We start from the raw sequence: 20,471 nt of genomic DNA, 5'->3' as shown, positions 1-20,471 counted from the left end.
CTTCAATGCTCTGACTGAGAGAAGGAGGTTGTTCCCCAAAATCTCACAATACATGGGAGAAATAGTTAAATAGCAGGGTGTTCAAATACCTATTTTCTTCACTTTAAATATTTTGGGTTTATGGATTTAATCACTGTCGGGTTGGTTGGCCGGTCCGGGTTGACCCTGGCTGTGAGTGAGTGGGCGAATTGTCTGTCCCTGTGTGCCCTGCGATTGGCTGGCAACCAGTTCAGGGTGTCCCCTACCCACTTCCCGGAGATAGCTGGGAGGGGCTCCAGCACCCCCGTGACCCTACTGAGGATAAGCGGTGCAGTTAATGGATGGATGGATGAATTTAATCACGTATTAGAGGTTAGCAGGTTCGCGATTCAGCCTCGATATCCAATAAATTAAATCAGGCCGTTCTCATTTATAACCCTGGTGTTTATGTGCGTGTCCGTACCTCTCTGCGAATAAGTTCATGTGAGTGTATATGAGAGCATGCATCCCATACGTGACGGTTTTGTGTCTGTCTGTCTGTCCTGTGGCTTGTACACAATGCACGCAGACAAAGACAATCCTTCCTGACGCTAACCAGAATGCTCTGGTTTCACCATCCGCAGACATAAAAGCCTTATAACCTCTTTTTCACCTTACTTAAAACACAGTACGGCTTGCCAAATGCAGTCAACAGGCAGCCATCCAAATGAATACAAAGTTGGGAGCCAAGACTCCAAATATGGGCCTTTGGGGAGTGAAACTGTTTTGTATTATGCCCTCGATTGAAGTTATTTATATTCACTGACTTAATCGCCTCTGTTTTCAAACACATCAAATGAAGTCAAGATGCTACTCCCTAAAGAAGAAGAAAAAAACCTGACTGCTTTTATGCTTTGTGTACTTAAGTCATCCCTCCGGATATCTTGCTTCACTGCATCACATTGCGGATTATTTGCGCTAATGTCGAATTTTGAAGTGGTTATTCTTCCTTAAGGACTGTGATAATGCAGAAGTGGAAGAGTTCCTAATGATTTCATTGACGGCCAATCTGTTCGGTGTGTACTGTGTACCTCACTTGTCTTATTGAAAACCCGCTGAGGTAGGAAACGGCAGGCAACATCTTACCTGCTGTAACCTTGAACAAGATAAGTGGTAGATAAAGGCAGGATGACTTTATGTAAATAAAATCGCAACCACCACTTTCAACCTTTTCAGTTTCAAATATGTGTTTTGTTACTTGCCATTGTTTTGCTGTATTTCAAGTCTCCATCCGGACAGATGCTGTTTATATAATCAGCAAATATGTGCACTCCAAAACAACACGTTCCTCAGATAAATAGTGATGTGCCAGTGAGGAGTGCAAGGTCTTTCAAGGGATTGGTATCTGGGCAGATCATCTGAGTGATACAATGCACATACTGGTATTAGTGGCTCTGGAGTGCACGTCACTACAAATTTCGGGGCAAAAGTGTGACTTGCGCACCGGAAAATGCGCTACTCACATTTACTGTATGGTCAGTTATACAGTTTAAGTGAACTTAGCTTGAATGATTTTAAAGTGTGGGAAGAAACGTTATACTTTATGCATCTCATATTCCTCAACAAAAGGATTGTGTGCGAGCCTGGAGGTTGTGAATGGATTTAAATTGTAACATGTATCTGCTTGTAGGAAAATGGCATCGAGGCAGCCTTTGCTCAACATCCCTGCCCGGGGTGGACACTCCCTTGGGAAAGCTTACCTGATGCCATTAACCCCACGGAAGGTACAGTAGAGTCTCACTGATTAAGTACAAACAGTTGTCAACACGCTATTGCTTAGCTTTTGAATCGGATTGAGTTGAATTGTCTTTATTGTCATTGATAACGGCGTAGTAAACATTGTATGCAACACGATTAGACATGGCACTCTTTTTTTAAACATTTAATAAACACTTTAATGAGGAAAATTATAATTATATCACCATAATGGGCAGAGAAAAGCGTACGTAGAGCTCAGAGACTGGCCTAAGTTATAATAGTGCAATGTTTGTGTATTAAAAAAATAGTGCATCGTAACTAAACTGCAATGAAAAGAAGTGCAATAACATTTAGCAGCAAAAGACATGTTTTTCAGTTTTGTCACAATCAAAACAGATGACTGAAACACAGTTACAGACGCTCCCCTACTTCCGAACATTCGAGTTACGAACAACGGTACATACGAACATTTTTTTCGGGATCTCGAAAAATATCCGGACATTGCTGAAAGTTAGATTTTGTATTGTGTTCACCTTTTTCCGTGCACAGGACATTAGTGTAGTGCTTCTTTCCGCCATTACCGGAGTGTGGCGCTGTGAGAGGTCACCGAGCATCCTCCCCAAAGAAGATATCTGGCTTATACTTCCTGGTTTGTGTGTATACACACTGCACTGTATCTCTAGCACACTAAGGACTTTGACGTCCTTATTGTTTAATATCTGGTGCATCCAGTCCATATGGTTGGTGTAAAGCTCAAAGAAGATGCGAGCCGTATCTTTTTAAATAAAAGTGGAATAAGAAAGCTTGATGCGGTTGAGAAAATTGTTGGATCGCTTTTTTTCTCTGCCACTTTTCACCACGGAGGAGCAAGTCGTGTAACTCTTCCAAAAGTAAGTTAAACTTACCTTTATTTATCTTTATAGTCAAGTTAAGTTTTGTTTATTTGTGACACCCTTAATCACAAGGAGTCTCAAAGGGCTTCACAGACCACAGAATATCAACACCCAATGTGTAGATTTGTTTTCGGTACTATGCTTCATTCAGCCTGCTTTGTAACATATAGAGCATATTATTTTATCAAACATTTTTTTTTCAAAACAATACATGCTACTTATATACGCCTTAAACATACATTCCATACAAAATATAGCACTGGAGCAACTTAACAACAGATTTAACTTGTGAACGATGGTCCGGAACCTCGTTCGTAAGTAGGGCAGCGTCTGTACTGTAATTAACAAACTTGTATCCCATTTTATTTTCCTGCTTGGACCAGAGGACCTGACATATTTCCCCCAAACAGAAAATGATGGACTCGTCCGACCACAGCACAAATTTGCTTTCTCGGATATAAAGGCAATCTTGATGATGTAGCGTCAGCCATGGCTGACAAGTTATCTGAAATGTACTTCAATCTTTCAACTTTAACCTTTAAACAATAATGCTTGTTTTTTTGGTTTTAAGTGAGTGATGCAAGGATTCAGACATTTTGCTTATGTGGTTGTTTAGTCAATTTTGCAGTGCTGTTTGTGTTGTCTGTAACAGGGCAGAAAATGACACTTTAGTGCTTCTGTTTTAAAACCATTATAAAGTGGCATGGTTTGTAGTCTCACCAATGTATTGGCACCTAGTTCCTGAATTTTCAGTGACATGTGATCGGCAGATCTGTACGAGACAGAATTGAGCTTTTCACAAGACTCATTTCCTTTCTCAGTAGTCTGAGGTCAGTGTCTCTCTTCTTCTAAGACAAAATTTGTATTTAAGAGAACTACCCTTATGTGTCGATTGATTAAACACATTTTTTATATTTTGTGATAGTAAAAGTTTGGAAAAATAAAGATGCGTGAAGCATGGGAGTTAAAAAACTGCATAAGCAAACATTGATATTGGCAGGTCTGACATTTTGAAAGGATTGGCAATACGACTGAATATTGCGATATATGCACCAGAAATCGTGATACTTCGTTGTACGGTCAGAATGTCAGATCAGTCCATGCTTATGCCTAGTCATAACACTGACCTGTTTTACAAATGAGCTGCTCACTTGTAGAATATTCCATATTTAAACGGACTGATTGCTAAAATCTTATTGATATTTATTGTGAAAGAACATCTTCATCTCCAGAATCAAATAATGAAAAAAGCTTATAATTGCAAAAAATTTAAACCAAGTATTGCTGCCTGGAACCATTGAAGATACAGTTAGTATGTAGGAAATGTTTTCACTCTCAAAACCTGAAACTCTCTGTTTCACCATGTTGTTTTTCAGCCCCTAGCTGCCTGTTAATCCGTTTCAATAATAGTAACCCTGTTAACATCTCCCTTTGCAGCAATACAGTGTTAAGCACCGTATAATTAAACTGCAGACAAAAGGCAGCCAATAAACCCCGAACCCTGAGCGTGGGTTTTCTTATTCAGATCCTTTAGCGTTTCCTATAAAACTTCTGCTCACTCACCGACTTATGCGATTTGCAATATGTACGACTGAATCATTTCCTGTCATCTACCTGAATCATTATTATAACACAGTCATTGAATCAGTTTTATTTCTCTCTTTCATGACGGTAATAAAATGCATAACTATAGCTTTGTTTGGGTGCTAGATTGCAAACAATAACTCTGGAGGAGAAAGTGCTGACTTATCACTTTAATTTGAGTGTTTACATCGACAATCAATGTGTTTTATAGTCCCTCCCCCAAGGGTGACAAACCGTACATTGTGTTCACGCATTGTGATTGCAGGTATTTCTAAAACACCTTCGAGCTGAACGTCCCTACTTCAACCTTGGTTTGTTGGAAATGGTTCCGCCAAGTGAATGAATCCATCATAATCATACACTGTGAAATATTTTGTACTACTTGACTTCTTTTCACCGACTGTAAAGAAGAACTGCTCCAAAGAACTGCACAACAGTGTTTCTTATGAAAAGCGTTGTATAGTTCAAGTGTTACCCAATCCCGTTTATCTTTCTTATTGCAGGACAATGCGTATAATAAAGTTGGGCTCATACTCCTTGAAATTGGATAGAAACCAAACTTAATTGTCACAGACACCTAGCAACAATAAAAACCAGTTAAGCACATTGCAATTTACATTGGTGATTTTGTGTATGGGCATGCATTTATTAAGGAAGGTTTTCAAACGGAACAGAATTAATCTGTCACAGCACAGATTGTGTTTATTGTACTTTGATGTTGTTCTTAGTGCATACTGAGGAATGGCAGACTGCTGTAGGAAATGGTTTTAGACCCGTCGGATTTTCCGTTGACCACTGCAAATCTCATTCACTGCCATTTACTGCAATATGCCTCAATGTTTATCATGCGCAAAGCATCCATCCATCCATTATGTGCACTGCTTATCCCCAGTAGGGTCACGGGGGTGCTGGAGCCCATCCCAGCTATCTCCGGGCAGTGGGCAGGGGACACCCTGAACTGGTTGCCAGCCAGTCGCAGGACACACAGAGGCAGACAACTCAGTTTAGTCAGTCCAATTAACCCGACATGCATGTTTTTGGGAATGTGGGAGGAAACCTTAGTGCCCGGAGGAAACCTTAGTGCCCAGAGGAAACCCACACAAGCACGGGGAGAACATGTAAACTCCACACAGGAAGGTTCGATCTCATGACCTCAGGACTGTGCCGCACATGTGCTAACCACTGCGCCGCCATGCTGCCCATGCACAAAGCAAGGCTGGTTAAAATGGTTTAGTTTGGGATCTAAGTGATGATAATTCTAAAACTCTTGTTTGTCATGTCTAAACCATCCATGTCAAACTTGCAGATCGTGGGCCGGACATGGCTGATTTAATCCGAAGAGCCATTCATTTCCGAGTATGTCAAAAAAAAAGAAGCAAGTCTCTAGGTCATTTCTAAAGAAAGTTACGATTTTTTACCCTTGTTTAAATTAATGCAATGCAAATGCTCTCTATGGCTGCTAATATGTTAAGTATGGTGAGTTTTTAAAGCATGGTGAGTTAGTTCAGGTGTAAAACTACATTCACTCAACTGTTAAGTCAGTTAAAACATTCAATGGCAAAGATGCAAAGCTTTTTTTTCCCCATTGTTTGTGACTAAATGTGTTGTTTTCAGAAAAAAAAAATCACTTGTCATAAGTCATTACAGACGCAGCCCTACTTATGAACAAAACAGGTTGCAGCTGATCGTTCGTAAGTTGCTTCAGTGCTATATTTTGTATGTAATGTATGTTTAAGGCTTGTTTAAGTAACCTGTATCGTTTTGTACTAAAAAAATAAACATTTTATAAAATAATATGCTCTATAAAGATAAATAAAGTTAATTTTAACTTACTTTTGGAAGATGGGCTTCAAGAGTTAGGTGACTTCCTCCTCCGTGGTAGAAAGTGGCTGAAAGAAAGTGATCCAACCATTTTCTCAACCGCATCAAGCTTTCTTATTCCACTTTCATTTCAAATGAAACTGCTCGCCTCTTCTTTAACTTTACACCAACCATATTGAATGGATGCACGAGATATTAAACAATAAAAATGTTCTTAGACCGTTGGAGATACAGTATAGAATGTTTACACACAAACTAGGAAGAGGAAGCCAGATTTCTTCTTCAGGGTGGATGCTGGTCAACCTCTCACAGCGCCACACCTCGGTAGCGGCGGAAAGAAGCACTACAGGTACTCGAAAAAGGTGCACACAATACAAAATCTAACTTACAGCTTTTTTCCGGATATTTTTCGACAGCCGCAATTTTTTTTCATATCCACCGTTTTTCGTAACTCAAAGGTTCGTAAGTAGGGGATCGTCTGTACACAGCAACTTCAGACGGGGACTTTTACTTCTGAGCATGGGAAAGTGTAGATTTCATGAGAAGTGGCTGTACAAAGAAGGTTTTTCGCCCTGGCTAAAATCTTTGCCAGGTAATGTGTACGAAGCATGATATATTGTGTGCTAGAAATATGTAAATTGTAAATTTAGTCTTTAATCTGATTTCAAAGGCCATCAAAATAGTCTTGAATTAAAACTGCCTTAAGCTGTAGGAACCCTGGTAGAATCTTGTTTTGCAAAAGCTACCGTCTGGGGGGTGTTGTTGATGCTGCATGATGAATAGAGGCGCCGGAGCATGCAGCACAGATATAGCTAAAGCGGGCATGAACGATGGAGCGAAAGCAGTAGAGGAGATGAAGCTCCGACAAGAGACAACCATTATCAAGATAAACAAGGCCAGCGCTGAGGGCAGGGCAAAAACAACAGGGCTGATGAAGAGACCACATAGTTGTCATAGTTGAGGCATGCTGAAATTGTGTCCTCCGGGCTTGTTTTCTCGAGAGGACATTGAATCCTTGAGTCTTTCGTTTGGTTTTATGGACAAGATTTAAGTCAAACAGGCGGAGATGTCGCTCTTTGTCTGGAGTCCCTCAATTTTCTGATTTTAATCAGACAAATGAGGAAGCTGTTTTTGTACTGCTTTTAGAACTGGTCAGTTTAATGGCAGTGCAACATTCATTACAAAAATGTGGAGAAATTCAGTGTGAAAGCTAGGAGATGTCAAAAAATCAAATATTTAATGATGTAAAGTGTTACAACAGGATTTCTAAACATTTCACCGTAAACCATGGGCGTTTTTTGGGGTGCTCATGCCCCCAATTCAACCCAAACAAAAAACATTTTTAAAGCTCTGTTTTCTTAATAAAGAACAAGAATCGGCTTAATTATAGTGAAAAACGGTAGCTTAAATATACAAAAGTAACACAAAACAAAAATATGAAAAGCGGAGCGTCAAGAATACATTACTGCCTTGAAATGGTTCAGTCCATTTAATTCCTTGCCATTTGATTCCTTGCACCGCTCTTGCTCTCTTTGCCCCCCTTTCGTTCTGCTAGTGTAGCTTGCAGGATAGCAGCGGAATTTGTGGTAGTCTCTGGGACTGCTCATAGCTTCTATTTACCCTCGTACGTAGAGCAAGATTTTTTTCACAAATAGAACTCATTGACAGAAACTCTCGTGTTTAGAGGTGCTGGTATAAAGAAGAACCACTGTATTTCTCTTTTTATCAAATGTATTAAACTTAGTGGAAGCATAGTAGAATAGAATAGAAGAATAGAATTTACTTTTATTGTCATTCTTTGTAACCATGTACACAGAACGAAATGTCGATACACTTGACCCGTACCGTTAAACTGTAGCGAGCCGATGCAGCCGCAGCCAAACGGGGCGCCGCCATTTTAGACCCAACTGCTGTGTTGGGAGTCATTAGGTGAGCAAACCCCCCAATTCCAACCCTTAATGCCGAGCGCCAAGCAGGGAGGCAATGAGTACCAATGTTGTAAGTCTTAGGTATGACTCGGCCGAGGCTTGAACCAGCGACCTCCCAGTCTCGGAGCGGGCGCCCTACCATCTAGGCTACCAAGCTAAACTTTGGCTTTGCAATGCTTCTCAAGAAATACCAGTAACTATCCATCCTTTCCTTATAATATCATGGGGAACAACGTAGTGTGATCAAATCCATGGTTGTATAAAAGGGAAATCGATAATTCATCTGGGTTGGTACGGGGGCTTGAAATCCTCAAAAATGCTTGAATTGTAATCTTATGTTTTCAAAGTCAGATAAATGCTTGAATTTTGGGTAAAGTGCTTGAAAATACTTTTAATTAATTCCATTGCTGTGTTCCTGGCAGTCTGACTCGATAGACCACGCTCTTAAATAAGGAAAAATCTGAAAAATTGTGTAAGAATTACGCAGATACAGTCTCATCCAAGAGGACAAAGCAATTCTTGTTCTTTTTTGAGAAGCTGCTCTTTCTGCTCGACTTATTGAGAGCCAAACGGCTCATCAGATTTTTATTTTCATTCATTTATATTATCAATGATAATAACATATCATCCACGAAATTGTTTAGTAATTAGTAATTTCATATGTTTATCAGGGGAAAAACACAATGAATATAAATAAAATATTCCTAGATCTACAAATAAACTTTTTACACACTGAACAGATTTAAAGTTGAGCAACATCTCAAAACCCTTGAAAATGCTAAACAATAACATGTAAGTTAAAATATAAACTCTTCAGTGCAATAAATAAATGATAAAATGCAAAAAAATTAACTATTTACAATTCTATTTTAACCAATTTAGACACAGACCTCCTGGGGGAAAACACCTCAAATATAGATTAAAATAGGTGAAACAAAAAGCAAAAGATCAGCAGTCTCGTAAGATTAAAAGATTGAATATAAATTTGGCTATTTTTCTGCTTTTTATACATACAGTACTGTCTTTCATTTTTATCTTCCTTATTGAACTTCTTCATTACCCAACACCTTTAGGTTTTTTTCATGTTTATAAACAAGTGTGACGTATTGAAGCTGCGTGTGCATTGTTGAAGCAGAATGGCAGAATTCATGTCAGTTTATAGCAGACCATTGACGCAAAACGAATGTAGGCAGAAACGGCGCAAAATGGTACATACTTTGTGCTATCAGCAAGACAGCGACTTTATTTTAATCATCAAAGTCTACAAATCAAAAAACATTCTTTTGATCGACGCTGGATTTCTTCTTTTGAAGGCACTGGAAAAAAATTGCCTTGAAAGTGCTTGAATTGGGTCATGAATCCTGACTCTTTCAAATATTATTTCTGTACTTCATTGCAAGTCCAGTTGGAACTCTGAAATGTGTAAAATCTCAACATTCATGTCATTTAGTCCCTAGCTGTAACTGTGTGTTTCTACCATTTTGAGAATACAAAGATGAATTGGGAATTGGGGCCGTTGATCCATTCGTCTATCGCTTAAGTAACAGGCAAAATTTACCCCAAGGCACGTCACTTCTTAAACCGGCACTTAGATAATTACTGCATCTTATTCAAGTAGTGTTTTAGGAAATTTCCTCTGATTATCCTTGACTTGGTGTTGTGATTCCCGTGAGGCATGGTACAAATTACTGTCATCGCTGCTTCAAACCGGTACTTTGTCACAACATCCCTGGTATCTTCCCACTTGGTAAGACTTGTTTCCCCACTAAGGATCATAAGATGAAGTTTTCCTCTTCATTGGAGGTATTTTTGGAATCCATTTGTAGACACCGCTTTTATTACTTTTTCCATACAACAGTAATATATTCGCACTGTGCCTTACTAGGTAAGACTCTGACACTGAGCTTTGTTATTGTTTTTGTTGACGCCGTGATTACTAGTTAGGATGTTAATTGAGTAGCACTGATCGTCTATGACTAGGCCCATTTTTTATTATTCGTGTGTAAAATGCACATAGATTTGATTTTAAACCATAACATGCATTTTTATTTTGTGTTTTGAACAATTTACAATGGGTTCAGATATTTCATACAAGTAGGTCTGCAACAACTGGTAACCAGTGTATGGTGTCGGGGCAGGTGATGGTTTGCATGGCACAGCAACTCACTCCTTGTTGTGCTGTGGGTTTAATGTTCAGTGTCAGGTTGGGAAGAGGGAAGGGAATTGAATGTTTGAATGTGAGTGTGTTTTATCGCGGGACAAAAACCTAAATAGGGGCATAATTGAGAGCTGCGACCCCAAAACATCACTTTAGTGGAAACAACCATATTTGCTTTTTGTCAGAGCTGGAAAATAAAAAGGTTATCAACGTCGTAAATTTGAATGTAATTGCCCGTGTAATCTTCCATATGACAATTGTAATGACTGTAGCTAATTGGTCATCCCTTGATTAATGCTTAATTTTCAAGCAGAGTGCACATTATCCATGCAGTGCCAAGGCAATTATATCAGCCATATTGAGTGTGTCATTGCATATTATAAGTCACATTGAAGTTATGAGTGTAGCGCTATTTAATGATGGTCTAATTGTCGAAATGAGAGTGTATTTTCTTAGATTGTGGTTTTCTAGTAACAAAACTTCATTCGCATAGCCTTAAAGAACTGTTGGTCATAAATGATGGTTCATAGGATGTTTTTTTGTAAGATTTGTTTTGTAATAAGTACATTGTTTTCTTGCTGGGATATTTGTTGGATAAATTTGATGCATTGCTCACAAAGCTTGAGAACACAAAGCATGCCCTATATTTAGTCACTGGTTGTAAAGTTTATGATTCCCCAGAGATTTCATATTTGTAAGGGAAAGTATGGTTATATTGTTCCTTTTTATGATTTTATACTCAGAAGTGTTTTGATTGTATAATACAAGTGTTTTCAAGGCAGCCAGAGCCAGGTGCTGTTGGTATTCTTACAACAATTGTATCTTCTTGGGGCCTGCTAACTATTAATCAAGATATCCTTCACTTTAGTGCCTGGAAGTCTGGTCACAAGCTTGCCTCCCCTGATATACTCCCTTGATTTTACAGTAACTCATTGTTCTTGTTGCAAAAGTTTTACTTTTCGTACTGATCACTTATTGTGCTCGCACACCTTCTAGCGACCAACCGTACATCGCTCCATGAAATCATGTGATTTTGTTTTAGCCAATCAATCAATTTCATGTAGTCATGAGATCTTTTTTTATGCCAATCAGGTGTGTTGCCTGTGTTTTGAATAAATGGGCTAGGAGTTATCGGATGTGTGTGTTCCCTCTCTGCGCCGATGTTGGAACCAGATCTAGGGACGGATCAAAGCGGCGCTGCCACGAGCGGCTGCCTTTTCCAGCAGCTGCCCTATTGTTTTATTGTCTGCTCCTATCTTCGGTGTTTTTTCTTCCCGTTTTGACAACTACACTATGGATTACTTCTATCCTATGGACATGGGTTTTAACGCACAAGAAATGCGTGTATTCAAGGAATTTCAACTCCTTGCCCTGAAGAATTCTCGTGCCGGCGTGATGAAGGGGCCTATCGTTGAGGAAAAGCCGGAGCTAGCGAAGCGGCTAGCGGCGTTATAAGTCTTCGGTACCATCCGTAATCATGGTAAATGTGAACTCACGACCAAATAAGATCATCGAGTGCTGGTGGAAAACATCGAAGCGCACAGGGAGCGCAGTTGCTGTGTTTTGCGGAAACGTGGCTCACGTTTAGCATTCCGGACGCTAACGTGTAGCCACCCGGAGCTACCCGGAGCATTCCGGCTTCAACGCCGCTAAACAGAGACACGAAAGCCGGGGGGAGGCGGACTTGCTAACACGAGGTGGTGTATCCCTGGATTTTCACAAAGAAAAGTTTTCCATCTGCCGCAGGAATGTCGAATTTTTGGACTGGCGTGACGTCATCCACTTCGCTACAAGCACCCCTAGGGCATCATGTTCATCTGTTAATAAACAACACGGTAGACTGCTGGAAGTGTGAATTTCCCTACGGGGATGAATAAAGTATCTATCTATCTATCTATCTATCTATCTATCTATCTATCTATCTATCTATCTATCTATCTATCTATCTATCTATCTATCTATCTATCTATCTATCTATCTATCTATCTATCTATCTATCTATCTATCTATCTATCTATCTATCTATCTATCTATCTATCTATCTATCTATCTAGGGGAAAGCTCAGGGGGATGCTCTCTCCGATGAAAGGGCTACCCAACATCAATACCCGACTTAGAGTGTGTTTCTTCCTTACCTTATCACAATCTCAAGTTTTAACCTTGACAATATTCTCATTTGAAATAAAATCACAATCTCAATTGTATCTTTTTTTTTTTTGTAAATGTTTTCCCCCTTTTAAGAATTTGTAAATACGTACTCCATTATAAGTCTTACCTAGTCAAAGGATAGTTAGTAATACTAAAGACACACTTAAAATAAAGAGTTTATCATTTTTAGACACCCTTTGCAGAGTAATTGTACAATTTTTTTTAAGCAGAACCGCAATATCTGTCAAAATCATAATTGGCCAGGAGGAGCTAATTGATCTTATCTCCATTATCGTTTGAAGAATTTTTAGCTGTATACGCTTTGTTTAAACTTCGAATAGACCTGCTACCTGGGCTCTTGCTAGCTCAGCTAGCACTCCCAGCTAGCTCACAATGCTTTCCCCTCTTGCTCTGCAAATTATATTACACCTTTAACAAACTGACGGCCCACCGATACATTCATTTTTTGATGTTGAATTCAAATGTCTGCTGCAAAAAACAGATTGTCCTATCACCACACATTTTTTGCTGTTTTAATAAAACTTTGCGCTTGCCCATTTATCACCCTCTTTCCCTAGATATCGCTGAATGGGCAGACTTTTTAAAATATCTGAATTATTCATCATCACCCTGCAGCTCGATTCAGGAACCCAATTGCTCATGACTTTCTCGGCTCCACTGAGAAAAACCCATGGAGCATTTCGGGCAGTTCTAAAACTTGTCTTTTGCAGTACAGGTATTTTTTATTTCTAACTATTCTGTATCGCTCAGGTCTACAGTCAAAAAACAGAGTTTCCGTCAGACTTGGTAAATCAACAGGTTTTAACAAGTTTGTTTCTTTAAGCTCTGAAAAGAAATGTGCTGCTCTCCACTGTATGCACTATCCATTGACACGTTCAGAGTCATTGACAGATGAGATCGATTCCAAGGCCACAAATCAAAAGAGTGTTGATGTTTTCAGAAAAGGCAATTGGGACCCAGTCTGTGAGATAGACTAACCGTGATGCATGCACACAATGTCAGCCAAAATGATAATGACAATGACATAGAGTGACTGAGTTCTTGGTCATAATGTTCAATATTATTTCTGGTAGAACAAGGCAGAACTTGTGCTTGCCGCAGTGATGTTTCTGGGTCTCACGGGCCTCCGTCTTGACAGTTAGTATTTTTTTACTGTGAAAGAGTGTTGGAGAGGCATTCCTTGTGTTTGATTGTCTGCTAATTTGACAAGAAAATAACCTCAAGGGAATGAAGAAGGCTCAAGCTCTTGACAAATCATTTCTAGACATTAAGCTATGCAGCAATACAAGTTTATGCCACTGCAAAAATTCCTACTAGAGAAATGTAGTAAAATATTTAAAATGATCGTTTTTTTCATGTAAATTTTAGATGTTCTTCCTGCTGATAATTTTTCATTTGTTTTATATTATTTATCATAAATTGCAGTGTAATTTAAGAAAAGCAATAGGCTTAAGCTCATGACAAATCATTTATAGACATCCAGCTATGCATCAATACAAGTTTGTGCCTCTGCAAAAAGTCCTACTAGTAAAATGTAGTAAAATCCATCCATCCGTCCATTATCTCCACCGCTTATCCTCAGTAGGGTCGCGGGGGTGATGGAGCCCATCCCAGCTATCTTTGGGCAGTGGGCAGGGGACACCCTGAACTGGATGCTAGCCAGTTGCGGGGCACACAGACAGACAACTCACTCGCTCATTCACACCTACGGACAATTTGGACTGGCCAATTTACCTGACATGCATGTTTTTTTAAACAAACCATTAAATGTAATGTATTTATAATAGGAAAAATGAACTGCAATTCAACATATATAATTTTCTTCATTAGAGGTAAGATAAAAATATGATTAAATGAGCAAAATTATTTGCCTGTGACTCCAACAGCCTAGCAAGCAAAGCTAATTCTGCATATACAGTGAAGAAAATAAGTATTTAAACACCCTGCTATTTTTGCTATTTCTCCCACTTAGAAATCATGGAATGGTCTGAAATTTTCATCGCAGGTGCATGTCCACTGTGAGAGAGATCAACTAAAGAGAAAATCCAGAAATCACAATGCACGATTGTTTTTTTACAATTTATTCGTGTGATACAGCTGCAAAGAAGTATTTGAACACTTGTGGTCATCTAGAATTCTGACCCAGAAAGACCTGTTAGTCCGCCCATCAGAAGTCCACCTGCGCTCCGTGTATCAGATGCACCAGTTTGAGGATGTTAGCTGCATAAGGACACCTGTCCACCCCATACAATCAGTAAGACTTTAACATGTAACGAAGACCAAAGAGCTGTCCAAAGACACCAGAAATCGTATACCTCCACATGGCTGGAAAGAGCTACGGTGCAATTCCCAAGCAGCTTGGTGAAAAAAGGTCCACTGTTGGAACAATCATTAAATGGAAGAACCTAACATGACCATCAATCTCAATAGGAGTTGAGCCCCATGCTATATATCACTTCGTGGGGTCTCAATGATTCTTAGAAAGGTGAGGAATCAGCCTGTAACTACACAACAGGAGTTGGTTAATGACCTGAAAAGAGCTGAGACCACCGTTTCCAAGGTTACTGTAGGTAATACATTAGGACGTCATGATTTGAAATCATGCATGGCACGAAAGGTTCCCCTGATTAAACCAGTCCATGTCAAGGCCCGTCTTAAGTTTGCATGTAACCATTTGGATGCTACAGAGGAGTCACGGGAGAAAGTTTTGTGGTCCAATGAGACCAAAATAGAACTTTTTGGTCATAATTCCAATAAGCGTGTTTGCAGGAAGAAGAATGAAGAGTACTATCTGAAGAACACCATCCCTACCGTGAAGTACGGGGATGGTACCACCATGCTTTGGGGTGTTTTTCTGCACACGGGACAGGACTAGTGCACTGCATTAAAGAGAGGATGACTGGGACCATGTATTGTGAGATTTTGTGGAACTACCTCCTTCCCTCAGAGCATTGAAGATTGGTCGGTGCTGGGTCTTCCAACATGACAACGACCGGAAGCACACAGCCAGGAAAACCAAGGAGTGGCTCCGTAAGAAGCATATCAAGGTTCCAGCATGGCCCAGCCAGTCTCCAGATCTGAACCCAATCGAAAATCTTTGGAGGGAGCTCAAACTCCGTGTTTCACAGCGACAGCCCAGAAACCTGACTGATGTAGAGAAGAGCTGTGTGGAGGAGTGGGGCAAGATCCTTCCTGCAGTGTGTGCAAACCTGGTGAAAGACTACCGGAAACGTTTGATCTCTGTAATAGCAAACAAAAGCTACTGTACAAAATATTGACATTCATTTTCTCAGGTTCAAATACTTATTTGCAGCTATACCACACAAATCATTAAAAATCATGCATTGTGATTTCTGGATTCTTTTTAGTTTATCTCTCTCACAGTGGACATGCGCGTTCGATGAAAATTTCAGACCCCGCTATGATTTCTAAGTGGGAGAAATAATAAAATTGCAGGGTGTTCAAATACTTACTTTCTCACTGTATGTAGCAGTACCGCAAATAGAAATGAACAAAGTAGGATTTCAGTTTTAGTTTTCTTTTGAGGTAAAGTACGACTGGATGCGAGTTGCATCTGCAATTGAATTTATTTTGCAAAGCAGAACACGTAGACATGATGACACCAATTCTTTTGGGGCTATGCTTCACAGACAGGTGAGGTACACGCTTCAACCTGCACGAGTCAACCTCTCGCCCGCAGCTCGGTCTGGTCATGTTTTGACAGAAATTCCTCAGCCGCCGAAGTACGCACGCCACAGTTTTTTTCTCCTCCATGGGTCCACTTCTTTAGGGCCTCGTTTTTGCTGTCATCATGGCTTTTGGCCAGTACACAGAAAATGTCAGCAAAAGCAAACGTTGTGACAAGTCCACAATTGGGGCTTTTGCAAAGAATTGACCTCTTCTTCTTTAACCAACTGGATTCCTTTCATTTAAGTGCTCCCTGCTACAATAAAGGGTTTATCTAAACTAGGCAAAGATTTTAGACTGACCATATTATTTTATAACTCCTTTTTTAGACAAATTCTTTAGAGATTTTTGGTTTTTAGACACTATTCCAGTTTGCTTCACTGGTAAGGTCCTTTCTTTTAAACAACCCCATCAAACATGTCATGTTGAACAACATATTTCTGGACAAGTGACACCTCTGTAAGAAGCATATTTCTTCAGTGACTGAAAAATGTGTGCCATAAACTAGAAGGCTAATAATATCCAATTACTGTTGTACTCAGCGATGTAAGACAGTAGTCCCCAGATAGACTTCCACTGCATGGACTAGCCTGCAGGCTATATACACATCATAGGGATGATAACTTCAACATTCGCACTTTTTTCTACCAAGGGGTTTCAACGCGTTCAACTTTATTTATTATCAAACATAGATGAATGTTACCAGAAATTAACAAGTGTACGTTAATAAGCACCTCATCGATTTTTTTTTTAATTCCAACTTTGTTTTGACAGGAACTTTAAACTACTTATATATCTTAAGAAATCTAACTTTCTATACAATTTACTAGTATAATAACTTAATAAGTTTATAGTCTAGTACACACTCAAAATAAGGAGAGAATACAGTTATTACCTTGTACGTACTGTATAAACGACATCAAAAAAAACGGTATCTGTGAGATACTGACACCTCTTTGCCCAATACCAAACCACCATTCATTCTCACTTAGGCAATTCAATCCTGAACTCAGTAGCACCTTAAGCACCTACCAATGCATGTTCTAAAAAGTTTATACATCAATTTATAACCACCACTAAAATTTAAAGTTTTCCTGGAAATTAGACTAAATTGTCATTGCCTAATGAATAAGTATTTCATCTCACCTTTTAATGGCTCCTCCAAAATTCCAAGAAATTCTACATGTTTTACCAAACCCTGATTTTTGTTTTATTGCTTTGTTTGATTGCATGCCAGGCACTGAAAAAAACATAACATAATTCAGGGCCCGATGCTAAGAATGAAAATACAGTAATGCAGTGTTCTCGTTTGCCCGCATCCCTGCGTCCTAGACGCATCATTTTTGCTGGGGACGCATAGTGTCAAGTCAACGTGCGTGCTGGGACACAATTTTTTTGACCCAAAATTGTCATTTTTACCTGATTAAATTTTTTTTAAACAAAGATTTACCGCACTCCAAACTTTTCGTCAGGCAGATCCGCCATTGTTGTTTTGGTCTCGTGGTTCGAGTTTTCGTCTGCACGCCGATCTCGGCAAACGAGATCTTGTTGTTTCGAGATTACGTCATCAAAAATCAACACAAAATTGGTAATTTCTTCAGTGTCAGTAATAAGTCGAAACTTAATGCAGAAAGTGATAACAACGGCAATAATTCCGGCACGAAGAAACAGCGGAGAAATTCTTCGGAAGATCGCGAAGGCTAAGAAAACACGTGTGTTGAAGCCAATGATTCGACGAAAGAAAACAAACAAAAGAATACTCCTAGCAAGGACTTTTCTGCCAAAATGGACTCAATTATATTCCTGGTTATGCTATGAGGAGGATGATAATGGATTGGACCTTGAGAAGGCATTACAACTGTGGCGGGACAGCAAACGACGAAGAATGTATGAATTGGAAAATCTGAAGTGATAACTTGCTTTGTATTACCACTTAACTGTGATGATTAAAACGGAATGAAAATATAGCTTAATATGATTATTTCCCCAATATTATTTTGAATAATGTGCAATAGTGTTGTGAGCTGAAAAATCTTGAAGTGATAACTGATTTGTATTTCCAATAAACTGTGATGATTTACAATGTCAACCTCGATAACACTAAATTTTGGGGACCCATAGATCTCTGTTGGGACCCATAGATTTTTGAGCATGCGAGTCCCCGGGACCCATCACTTTTCACAGGTAAAATGAACACTGGTAATGCCGAGCTTGCTGAAATCGGTTAATATACCAAACACCCTTGTTTTTAGGAGAAAATCTGAGTACCTAAGAGAAACCTGAGAAGGAGAAAAGAGAGTCTGTCTGTGTACTATGGACAACGGGGGTCACTTTGTGGCCATAATATGCCTCCTAGAATTTACACAGTGGCTAGCTTATTTACCTAGCACGGTAAAGGTCCCCTGTTCAAGACTTGTAGGAAACATATGTTGGCCTGGAAGGGGGATGGGCACCACCAGGTTGTACTTGCCCAAGACCCACCACAGGAAATGATGCCCCTATGACCTTTGTAATTAAGGGATCCAACCAACCAACTATATTAAAATGTAATGTCGTTTTTTTTGCAAATGCAAAATACAGGGGTCACAAGTAGCTCATCATATTGGACTTTCTCCCAGAACGATCATCAAACTAAACAACCGGCATGCAAAATGCGGCTTGAGCATGGCCTAATCTTCAATCTTCACGCAGCCCTCCTTGTGTTAACACCAGCATTTCCCATGGGAGAGCGACAGGAGCAGTCTGATCCAGCCGTGCTCATGCTGGAGCAGCTGTCCGTCCCCGTGCTGTTTACATTCTAATCTGCCGATGGAGCTCGCCGATAAATCCTCGGCCAGTCCTGAAGAATCAAAGGCTAATGGAGGCACTCAGGGTTTATTGCCAGCGGCTATTGCGGGGGGGCTAATGGACCCTTCGTTCCCCTCCCTGCTGCAAGCGCAACTATCCGCACAATGGGTGGATGCATCAGTGAAGATTCTCAGAAATTTAACGCTGCTTTGTTATCAACCTTGTGGTTCTTTTTGTGGGGGTTCTTGGGGTATTTAATGAGGTATTTTCTGAATGTATAAGACGCACCCAAAACACCAAGTTTGGTCAGAAATTGAAAGTGCACCTTATACCATGGTGCACCGCAGAATCCGGTGGATAAGATTGAAAATGCATCTAGTAATTATAGGTATGCGCTGCATACAATGTTTTACGTACAAGAATTTACTGTATATTATCACATCTAATCATCACTGACCTACCTATATTCAGGGTTCTTGCTGGTAAGTTCTAATGGCATTGAATTGTTTATTATAGAAATAAGGCCTTAATTGGCATTAAAAATTCTTAAATCAAATTTTCAAAAGTATTTAAAATGTGGACCCATTAATAAGATTGAACTAGAAAAAAAAAAAAAAAGTTATCAATTGTCTTTTTTAATAATTGACCGATTTACTTTCATGGCGTCATTGCGTGACCACAATAACGGAAATATCAAAACGGTGATGTGGTTTCAGTCGGGCCTTTCAGAACTGACGCATGTCTCAAGTCTACCCACAATACACGTAGCGACTTCGGACAGAGACGTTTACTTTGAACCATGGGAAAAAGTAAATTTGATGAGAAGTGGCTATCTGACGAATGGTTTTCGCCATGGCTTAAAGCTGTGCTAGATAATGTGTATGTTGTAAAAAAAAATTATATATATATATATATATATATATATATATATATATATATACGGTATATAAAAATATTTTTGTAAACATATATATATATATATATATATATATATATATATATATAGTGTTTACGTAATTGTTTTTTTTTTTTTTTGGTCAACTTGGTTTTAAATTTTATTTCAAAGGGCTTTAACAAAAACTATTGAATTTAACTTGGGCAGCCCAGCGGCGCAGTGGTTAGAGGGTGTGGAGTTTGCATGTTCTCCCCGTGCTTGTGTGGGTTTCCTCCGGGCACTCTGATTTCCTCCAACATTCCAAAAACATGCATATCAGGTTAATTGGCCGGTCTAAATTGTTCCTAGATATGAATGAGCGACCCTACTGAAGATAAGCGGTGCAGAAAATAGATGGATGGATGAATTTAACTTGCCTTAAACTGTAGGAACCCTGTATATTGCAAAACGCTGTATACACTGGGAATCTAATTATAAAAGTGGCAGTGAAGGCGCGGCGTCACGGCAACTGATTGGTTAGTGCGTCCGCAGCACAGTTCTGAGGTCATGGGAACAAATCCAGCTACCATTCTTCCTGTGCGGCATTTGCATGTTCTCCCCATGCTAGCGTGAGTTTCCTCCGGGCACTCCAGTTTCCTCCCACATTCTATGTCAGGTTAATTGGCCGGTCAAAATTGTCCCTAGGTGTGATTGAGCGAGTGAGTTGTCTGTGTGCCCTGCGACTGGCTGGCAATTAGTTCAGGTTGTCCCCCTGTATCCAGCACCCCCGCAACTCTACTAAGGATAAGCGGTGCAGATAATGGAGGGATGGAAGGGGAATGCACTTTACCACT

At 39.6% G+C, this 20,471-nt stretch overlaps 2 protein-coding genes across 2 annotated transcripts in view; one reads left to right on the top strand and one right to left on the bottom strand.

Moving 5' to 3' along the window:
* The window catches only part of gstcd (glutathione S-transferase, C-terminal domain containing), a 71,576-nt gene that overhangs the window by 22,364 nt on the left and 28,741 nt on the right, over positions 1 to 20,471 (top strand). The window contains exon 4 of the mRNA XM_088341882.1: positions 1,649 to 1,742. Coding sequence (XP_088198008.1) covers positions 1,649 to 1,742 — 94 coding nt within the window. The remainder of the gene's footprint in view (positions 1 to 1,648; positions 1,743 to 20,471) is intronic.
* ints12 (integrator complex subunit 12) overlaps positions 1 to 20,471 on the bottom strand; it is a 56,171-nt gene that overhangs the window by 30,447 nt on the left and 5,253 nt on the right. The window lies entirely within an intron of this gene.

This window comes from Urocampus carinirostris, chromosome 8 (assembly GCF_059441175.1).
Source record: "Urocampus carinirostris isolate Australia breed hairy pipefish chromosome 8, RoL_Ucar_1.0, whole genome shotgun sequence".
In the NCBI taxonomy this organism is placed as follows: domain Eukaryota; kingdom Metazoa; phylum Chordata; class Actinopteri; order Syngnathiformes; family Syngnathidae; genus Urocampus; species Urocampus carinirostris.
This window is presented reverse-complemented; position numbering and strand designations above follow the sequence as displayed.